Consider the following 9,498-nt stretch of genomic DNA (forward strand, 5'->3'; position numbering starts at 1 on the left):
TCTCCCTCCAAAACACCGTGACCTGGGCGCCGCTGCTGCTCCCGTCGCCTGCTGCCGCCTCACGTGCCGGCTTCGCCCTGTGTGCTCCTCTGGTGCCTTATCTACTTTACGGCTGCCTCCTGGGGGAGGGGATGGTCAGGGGAAGGGACTCATCGAGTTAGGGTCGCCTGGATCCCCTGGTGTAACTGATCAGCCCCGCTGTCCCCCGCCGGAGTGCCTGGTCAGGTGACTTGGCCCCTTACTTGTGCAGTACGGTGGCTTCTCGTGAACACAGTGGGTGTGCTCCTTGGCCAGGTCCTCTCGCCCACTTGGGTTGTTCTACGTATAGTCTCAAGTCAAGGCCGATGCCACAAACGAAGTGGTGACCTGCGTTGATGAGGACGGAGAAGCGGCTTCCCAGTTCTCCGTCCTCAAGGCCGCCGCTGCCGGGCGCCCTCGCTTCTGCACATCCGGCGAGGACAGACGCGAGTGAGCGCCGGTAGCCGTCGGACAGGGGGACTTTGTGCTTGTGACTCCAGCAATGAGAACGTGGACTGGAGCCTTGTGTCTTCACGTTTCCAGCAGTTAGTTTTGTTATGCCACGATGTGCCACGTCCTAGGGACACGAGAGACGTGCTGGCTTAGCCCTGCCAGGTGGAGGCCCCGCTCTGGGGGCCCCACAGCAGTGGGGCTGTGTGTGCGCCTGTGGACGCCCGTTGGGCCTGTCTTGAGACCCCGTGGCCTGGGTGGTGGCTCCCCCAGTTCCCCCATGGGAAGGTGCTCAAGCAGCTCTGGAAAGTGGCTCTGGAACCAGGGGCAGAGGGACGGCTGCCGGGTGTGCAGGCGCAGGCTCTGCTGCTGGTCCCTGAGGCGGGCACCCGAGCTTCCACGGAGGCGGGACGTCCCATGCTCCTGTGTCCCGAGCACTGTCTTGTGTGTTCTGCTCCTTGCTCCCCGGGTTGTGGGTTGGGCCCTGCTGTGCGCGGCTGCTGCCAGCTCCTTACCGAGGGGGCGTGGCACATCTGGTGAGCAGGTCCCTGTCGCCCTGGGAGCCCAAGCGAGTGGAAGGTAGGGAATGCTGGGAAAGGCTGTGAGTCCCACTCGGCACTGTGCGCTTCCGACGTGTTTGGCTAGTACGAGGTTGCGGTGTTTACGCAAATAAAGTTAGTGTTTCTGGGGGCCGCGGCGTGTCGCCAAGCATTCAGACGCCTCGGCCCCGCCGCCCTCAGGCCCCCTCCTCTTGGTGGCTCTGCTGGGTAGGTGGGCTCCGTGGGCAGGACTGCCCTGGTGTCCCCCATGCTCAGCCCGCTGGCTGTGATTGCTGTCCCACTGGAAGGGTCTCCCCGCCACGCATCTCCGGGGAGAGCTTGCCAGCGGGGTTTTGCCACTTCTGTTCACGGTCACCGTGCTGGCTCCCTCTGGGCAGAGGGAGGGTTGACAGTTTACTTGACGACTGTAATCCTAGCAGTGGGTCATCGCCACCTGCAAGCGGGCCTCCACTCCCGCCTGGGTGTTGCCTGGGCTCACGCGGGTACAGTATTGGGCAGTGTGACAGGCAGGCCGAGGGAGTGCTCTCCACAGGCACCCGTAGAGGCCAGAGTAGGGCCAGGGGGCAAGGGTTTTCTTTACTTCAGCTCTTTACTGAGGAAAAACCGCAAATTTATGAAATGTTGCAAAAACAAGGAGAAGGAGAAACACCCAGATCTTTACCCCGAGTCACCTCTCGCTAACTAACGTCGTACCCCACGTGCCCCGCACACAGTGGCCCCCTCTTGGCCAGTCTCTGTGGTCTGTCTTTGGTCTGGACACTTCCATGGCTGCTCAGTGTCCCTGAGAAGCCCTATTTCAAAGAAGACAGCCCTGCCCCTTAGGAGGCTTCTGCCGGCCTCTTTTAGGATTTGTCTGGTGCCCTCATGGCTATCGGACGTGTCCCAGGTACCATGTAGACGTCATGTGTCCCTCACCTGGAGGCCGCGGTGTCCCTTGCTTCTTGGTGATGGAAATGTTGCTAGTGTCTCCAGGAAGTCTTTGCTCTTGTTTTTTTCTGGAGTGCGATGTGAGGTCTGGGATGCCCTTGGAGGCCATATGGCCACCCTGCTCCACTTCACGGCCCAGATGTCGCATCGCATCTGCCCTCGCCTGGGTCATCTCCCCGTGAGGGCCGGAAACAGCGCCCACCTCAGCCCTCCCTCCGCTTTCCCTGTCAGCAGGTTCCTTCTGTCATGACGTCGTGGGCCAGCAGGCAGTGGTTTCCAGAGAGGGCCACCCCGCGGGTCTCCAGGGTGGGCTTGCGGGCGCTGGGCCGGGCCTGGCGCTCGGTGGGTGGTGGGGGAGAGGTGGGCATCGGGAGGGCATGAGGTGGGGCTCCACCCTGCTGGCCATCACCGTTGGCCTGGCCTCGGGGACTGCAGCTCTTGGTCTGCTGGGGAGGCCCACTGCAGGCAGCCACCTCACTGTGACTGGGTGGTGGGGAGGCCCGGCCGGGAGGTGCCGACGTGCACACCCCAGTGACCTTGGGGCTCTGTCACCCACGTGTCTGGGAACCCAGGAGGGTCTGGAGAGTCCTTACCCGAGCCACACTGGGCAGGGGGTTCTCCTGGGAGCCAGGGTGGCCCAGAACCACTTCCAGAGGCAAATGCGGGGCTTTTAGGTCTGGGAGGTTGACTCTGTCTCACTGGTGCCACGGCGACCTCCATCCAACCCCAGCTGTTCGTGCCCATCGTAGAGATTCAGACCCTTCAAGAGAGAGGCTTGGAGAGGGAGGGTGCGTCTAAAGTCCCAGTGCCCAGTGGCGACAGCAGGGAACCTCATGAGGGCGCTCACCCAGCGTCCCTCCCACGTGAAGGTGGGGATGATTTTTTAATGGCATTTTACTTGTTTTTCGTGATTTTTATATCACAAGCTTAAACACAGGAAAAAACTCGAGAGACCCCCATTCCCGTTTACCAAACGTAGAGCATTTAGAAAGCGGAGCCGGGTGTCGAGTGAGGGCCCCTCCCAGTCGTGGCCCTCCCCGCGGTTGCCGCCATCGGCGTTGCGGCGGGCTCCGCCGGTCACGCACGCCTGTCTCCCTGCCTGGTGCTCAGGCCATCTGGGCGGCCTGCACGGGGACCTTGGACACAGGTTGCGTGTTGCCGTGGGTCTGCGTCATCCTGACTGAAGCGTCCCTGGTGGGTGGAGTACGTCCTTGCCGCCAGTGCAGGCGCTCTTGGGAGCGGCGTTTTGGGTGCTGCTACGTTGCCACCAGCACCACCTGGGGTGTCTCTCTTTTCGCCGGCCTGTCCCCGGCGCTGGGGAGGCCCCACCTCGGCAGCATGTGGCGAGTTGGGTAGGTTGTGTGCATGGCTTCCCGCCCCTGGGAAGCTGACCTCCTCATTTTCACTGACGTCTTCAAAAGTCTTTTCAGCGTTGGAAATCTGTGGAGTAGGCGAGCCCAGCACTCTGACCCCGCTTCGGCAGTCACCAGTCCCCACACCTGTCTGGTGTCCCTCACCTGCTGCCTTGTGATGGCTTTGAGGCAGGTCCCAGTCATATCGCTTCCCCCACGGATGTGTCCGCGTAGAGAACAAGGGTCCAAAACAGCCATAGTCGTGCTGCGGACGGTTGTCAGTTGCGTGGTTTTCTGACGCGGGGCGCGGTTGGGGTCAGGTTTGAGGAGCCCGCCCTCCCCAGCCCTGCGGCTCTGCACAGCCCTCCCGCAGCCGGGGCTCGCTGCAGCCGGCCGCGTGCTGGTTTACGCCCCCCCTGCCCATCGGCTGCCAGCGCTCGCGGCCCTGTCCCCGCATCTCTGGCCACCTCTCCGAATCCCACAGTGGCTCCCCGAGCCCTGCCCTGTGCGGGCCAGTCCCCCTTGTTCTCCATCGCCGGGCCATGCTCGGCCCCTCGTCCTCCTGTGCGAGGCCCCCCCCGGCCTCCACGCTCTGCTTTGGGCTCGGCCCGAGTCCCCCGGCGTGCATGTCCGTCTCGGAAGCCTCGCTCCCCACCGTCTACGAAAACACGGCCGCGGCCGCCTCGCTGCCCACGAGGACGTCGTCGGCATCTTCGTGGGAGGCGATGCTTTGCTCCATAAAAATCTCCACGAAAGTTGAGTGCGGGAGTGTTTTTAAGAATGAGTTTTGCTTTGTCGTTTGTGTAGATCTAGGTTTTTGTTTTTAGATTGGTAGAATACATTGTAGAGTCTCTTACGTTATTTTCATGGACATCTGTGAAAACGACAGTTTGGGCGGGCTGTTCCGGCCTGCAGTTTTTCTTGTTTTCATCCAGACTCACCCGCCCAGGACCGACGTGATGGGGTGAGAGTGGATGGAGGGCATCGCCTTTTAGTTTTTAATGCATTTTTATTTATTTACTTATGGCTGGTGTTGTATCTTGTTTAAATGATCCTTTATTTCCGTGAGGGCCTCAGGGTTTTCTTCTAAGTGCTCTTCAGTGGCCCTCCTGTCCCCTGCCGCCCGCCCCACTCAGGGCTCAGCGGCCGCAGTTTCTCGCGAACACCTTGATTTGTTGGCTGTCTCCTTGCTGCTGTCAGCCCGCGGGGGGGCGTCCCAGTGCGTCTGTCCCTCCAGTGTCCCTCACAAGTCTTTAGTCACTCGGGGGCGGGTTTCGTTGTCAGGGGGCGGCTGACTGCCACCCAGCTGCTGTCCCCACGTTAACCTCACGTCACTCTCACTGGACCTTGAGTGTTTAGGTTTCTTCCTGGTCATGTTGTCACAGTCGTTGGTACACGCTCAAACGAAAGAAACGGACAACTTGAAGATTCTTAACCGAAAGTGACACTTCCGGGCGCATCTCTTAATGAAACGGGGTTTGGAAAGACAGGCGAGGTTTCTGTATGGGACGTCCCTCCTGTGGCGAGACAGGGTCTCCCTCTGCTGCGTTCCTGGTTGTTACCAGAGACGTGAGTGCCGCAGACCTTCGTCACACGTGCAGTAGGTTGTATAAAAGCCGTTGTGCTGTGCGATGCAGTCAATTTGTAAAATTCCCTTCCACGTTGTGTCCCCAAATCGCACACGGACGTTTTACGAGCTGACCTGCGTTGGGGCCCGCCTTCAGTTTCTCCAGAAGCTCAGTGCAGGCCGCTGCGGCCGCCGCCGTCCACCGTCTCCTGATGCATCTCCAGAGGCCATGTCGCCAGCACTTACTGGGGATCTGTCAGTTATGCCTGTTGATCTGTCACTTGGAAGCACTTTGTTTATAAGGCACATTCAAAAAGGCTTGAGAAAGTCAGACTTGTGATCCTTTCAATATACTCTTGCCAAATACTGTAGTAAAAAAAAGTTTAAAATAGAATCCAAAATCAGGAAGTTGCACAGAAGAAATGCCTAGTTTAATGACTGACTCAAGGGCAGGCAGGCTCGAAACCACAGTCCACCTGATGGGCTCGCCGGCCAGCCCCCAGCCCCCGACAGCCCTTTCCCACCACGGGACCACCGCTGTACTCCCCTGTGTGGGACTCACCTGCTTACCCCGTTCTGAACACCAGGGTTCACTGGGCCTCTACAGTTACGCGCGCCCTGTGAGTCTCCCCGCTTGGCCTCTTTCCCCTTGGAGTTTGTCCAGGGAGCCGAGTCGCTTCCCGTCCTGCGTTGGTGCCGTGCCCTCCGCTGGGCGTTTCCGTGGTGCGGGTTGGCGCGCCCTCTGCCCCCCACAGCTGGGTGGGTGCGGCGGCATTGAGTGTCAGCACAGTGTGTGTCCTTCCGGGGCACTCGGCCCTGCCCGCTCCTCTGGCACTTGGGTGCTCGCATGCTGCCATCAGTGCTCAAAGCGCGGCTTGCAGCAGGCACGTCAGGACAGCTTCCCACGCCTTCTCCGAGGCCATGGGTTGCCGACAGCTCACAAGTCCCGACTCTGGAGGAGAGGCGGCTGGTTTTGTGAGGTTCAAATCTATAAAAGCGTGTGGCCGAACAGCATTTTTCTGGACCTTGAAATTGTTAAAAAGTGCTTCTGTCTCCTTGCTTCACGGGACCCTCGAGGTAGCTGAGTGAGCGTGTGAGAACATCCGTCCGTGTGTGCGGAGGGCCGTGAGGGACTGTGGCCGGCCCCGGCTGTGCCCGCGTGCGCTCAGCCCAGGGTGGTAAGGACGAAGGCTGGCACCGCCCATGGGCACACCGGCTCGGGTGCGGGGCCCTCTGCAGAGCCTGTGTCTCCAGTGCACCCTCTGCTGGGGCCCCCGGCGATGGTGGGGTCGGGCTGGGTGCCGCTCCTGGGCATCCTGTTCCTGCCACGCTGAGGCCATGTGACCAGGTGTCCTGGAATGTGTGGACCTGTGGCCCTTTGGTCAAGGGCAGGCTGTGAACACACTTGAGCTCGTACATACTGGGGGTTCACATCTGCCTGCGGGGGCTCTTGGCACCTTCCCCTTGGGGCTTGACTGGACAAGGGTTACTTCTGCAAAGCCCCTGGCCTGTGTCTGGCACGGAGCTGTCCCCAAAGTCAGTTTCTCAGGTTGGGTCCCCAGAAGGACTCAAGCTGGGTCCCCCTAGAGGAGAGGGCATTGGGTCCCTGCATGGCACGTGGGTCTTGACCCCGGGAGGGCAGCCATGTTCATCAGAGCTCAGCAGATGGCCAAGCAGCCATGTGGCCAAGAGCTGCGGTTTAAGCGGAGGGCCGTGCGGGGGTGTTGGGGCTGTGTGGGACTATTTTGTTCATTGGTTATTTTGTAAAACTTGTGAGTTGCATCTTTTAAAAAGATAGGTCTTGGAATTCCTTGCTTGCTGTCCTGAAATTCTGATTTCGGTGCACCATGAGGAATGCCTTGTTGCATTTCATGTTTTTGTTCTGTTAAGTTTGAGTTTAGAGTGACCTCCCATTACCACTCAGTGTCCTTGTGCGGCGGATTGACGGGTGGTCGTTTCAGGGAGGGTGGTACTGGGGAGGTGCCAGCTCTCTGGTGGCCTCAGAATTGTTGAGTGATCACCATCCCTTCTGTGAGTGTTTTTACAAAGCCTTTGCATTCCGTGGTCTCTGAAAGGGTGAGGTCTCTCGGGAGACTTGAAGACCCCGTTGTCACCTCAGCCAGCAGTAGCCCCTCTTCGTCTCCAGCCCTGGCCCGTCAGCTGCTTCTCCCTCTACCTCGAGTTGTCGCATCTCTGTCCTCTTTGAGGTGACTGAGTGGGACCAGCACCCTGCACCCGCCACCCTCAGTGGGCGTGAGCTGTCCTTGAGGGGTCTTCACATGTACCTGGTCACGGCTGCGTGCGTGGGGCGGCGTGACGTGGAGGAAATTAAACACATTCAAGCTGTGCTCGGCACGTTTTATTTTTAGGTGTCTGAACTGATAAACGCAGGGTGAGTTGAGAATGGATGACACCTGTGGCTCGTTGGAGATGCTGGCCTCTGTCAGCAGAACCAGGGGCAGCGGAGGTGGCACTACGTGAGCCAGGGCTAGGAGAGACGTCGCGTGAGCACGTCTGGCCGATGGAAAGGGGCACCGTCGTTTCTAGCTTCCATGGTGAAAGCGTGTTAACGTACCTCTGTAAAGCTAAACTCTGAGTTTTTCCGTGTTTTAGATTAAATAGGATTGCGAATCAGGTGGCCATTCAGCGGAAGAAGCAGTTTGTCGAGCGCGCCCACAGCTACTGGCTGCTGAAGAGGCTGTCCAGGAACGGCGCCCCCCTGCTGAGGCGGCTCCAGTCCAGCCTGCAGTCCCAGCGGAGCGCGCAGCAGGTACGTGCCGTCGCAGCCCCCTCCCGTCCTCCGCCTGCCTCCTGACACTGCGAGGTCGGAGCCCCTAGGAGCCCCTCTGCCTGCTTCCGGCTCCGCCCCCGCCCCGTCCCAAGGCCTGGTCCTAGCAGCGGGTGAGGACTGCGGACGTGCAGGTGACACCACGTGGCTGGATGTTCCTGCCCCTTGGGTCCTGCTGCGCTCCCCCACTCTGCACACGGTGGGGATGCCAGGGAGGGGCAGTCACGGGGACCACAAGGGTGGGGTCCCGCGGGATGGGGCAGCAGCCGGTGGGCGGGGCCTGTGCGCCCCGGGGTTTGTGTTGGAAGCGAAGGCGGTACAAGGAGTGACTGTCCTGAGGGCCTTGCTCTGCAGGCTGCTTCAGCATGGACTGCGCTGCGGGGTGAGTGAGGGAACGGGAACTGAGCCAGACGCGCGCCCCGTCGGAGTGCCGCGTTCAGGTTTATGGAGGCGCGTGGTGATGTGCCGCGCTTCTGAAAGAAGCGTTTCGAAAGGGATCGAGAGCAAAGGTGGTTCATCTGTACGTGGCCCCCAGTTCTTGGCTGGCGTCGTCGGCCCACTTGATGCTCTGAGGGGTGGTGTCCACGGCTGGCCTCCAGGCCTGGCCGCCACCTCGGGCTGAGAGGAGAGTGGGGTCTGGTCAGGGTTCCCTCACTGCCCTCGCTCCGCCTCCTGGGCACGCAGCGGGGACAGTCCCTCCGACTGCTGGGGCAGCTGCCACACTGGCATCTGCAAGGCCCTGCTGCCCGGGATCTCACCATGCTGCGTCGCCCGGTGGCTGAGCAAATCCGAGGGGACGGACGCCGTCGGACGCCGCGGGATGCGGTGCTCCCTGGGTGGGCGCGGGCACGGACGCGTGGGGCTCGGGATTCCGGGTTCTGGCGTGTGGTTCTGTGGCATGCAGCGTCTCGGGGCTCCGCGGCCAGCCGCTGGGTGTCGCTCCTCCGCTGTGTCCTGGGGTTGGGCACAGCTTCCTGCTGGCTGCTCCAGTTCGAAGGCAGTCCCTTACCGAGCGGGATCCTGTCCCTCCTGTCGCCGCGCTCCACGCTGCCTGGCACAGAGGGAGGCGTGGTTTTGGCCTTCGAGTGCATCGCCGCCTTTCCCCTCCCTCCAATCACGTCTTGAGGCGTGGCTTCTTGTCTCAGACGACCTGTCTCAGCCCAGGGCGAGTTCTTCTTCTGGGCGCCCCTGGCCTGGACCTCGACGTTGTTCTCAGGGACTCCTCATCTTAATGCTTTCTAATTTTCCGGTGACAAACAGGTACTTTATTAACACGTTTAAATGCTCAGTTTTTAAAGCAATTTGAATTTTAACGTCTGTTTTTAACGCTCTTTGAAAACCCAAGAAAAAGTTGGGATTCTGGGTCTCTTCAAGATGGGCCCCGACCCTCCTCTATCTCAAGGATGGAGGGGTGTGCTTCAGTACCCCACCGCTCCTCTGAGGGTGCGAGGATGCGCCGTCCCTCCCCTCAGTGGTCCAGGGCCGCTGCAGGTGTCCTGGTGCCTGTGGCACCATCTGAGTCGTGTCCCTGAAACGTGCAAGGACACGCGCTCTCAGGCGGTGGTGACGGACAGAGCGCGTGGCGGGTTAGGTCTCTGCAGACTCGCGTCGCACCTGGTCTTGGGACTGCAGGGGCTCCCGGGGCGGAGGATGCTGGCTCGAGCTGGCCCCCAGGCATCGGCCGTTTTGCGGAAGGGCTGGGCGGTGACGGCATAGCTGTGCGTCCGTGCTCCTGGAGCTGGTCGGTGTTGACAGCCCCAGGGTGCCCCTTGGGGTGCCGCGGCCGGCGGAGGCTCGTGGACACGGCTGCAGGTCGCTGCCCTGTGGGCTGGCGGG

The 9,498-nt window shown here is 60.8% G+C and overlaps 1 protein-coding gene across 10 annotated transcripts in view; it reads left to right on the forward strand.

Moving 5' to 3' along the window:
* Positions 1-9,498, forward strand: part of BRD1 (bromodomain containing 1) — a 54,047-nt gene that overhangs the window by 20,645 nt on the left and 23,904 nt on the right. For all 10 annotated transcript variants that reach the window (XR_003048135.1, XM_025051025.1, XM_006917856.3 and 7 more), the window contains one exon: positions 7,488-7,644. Coding sequence is in view for 9 of the 10 variants with exons in the window: in XM_025051025.1 (XP_024906793.1) it covers positions 7,488-7,644 (157 nt within the window). In the remaining variant the exon portion in view is untranslated. The remainder of the gene's footprint in view (positions 1-7,487; positions 7,645-9,498) is intronic.

The sequence above is a fragment of the Pteropus alecto genome, unplaced genomic scaffold (assembly GCF_000325575.1).
Source record: "Pteropus alecto unplaced genomic scaffold, ASM32557v1 scaffold118, whole genome shotgun sequence".
Classification (NCBI taxonomy): Eukaryota; Metazoa; Chordata; class Mammalia; order Chiroptera; family Pteropodidae; genus Pteropus; species Pteropus alecto.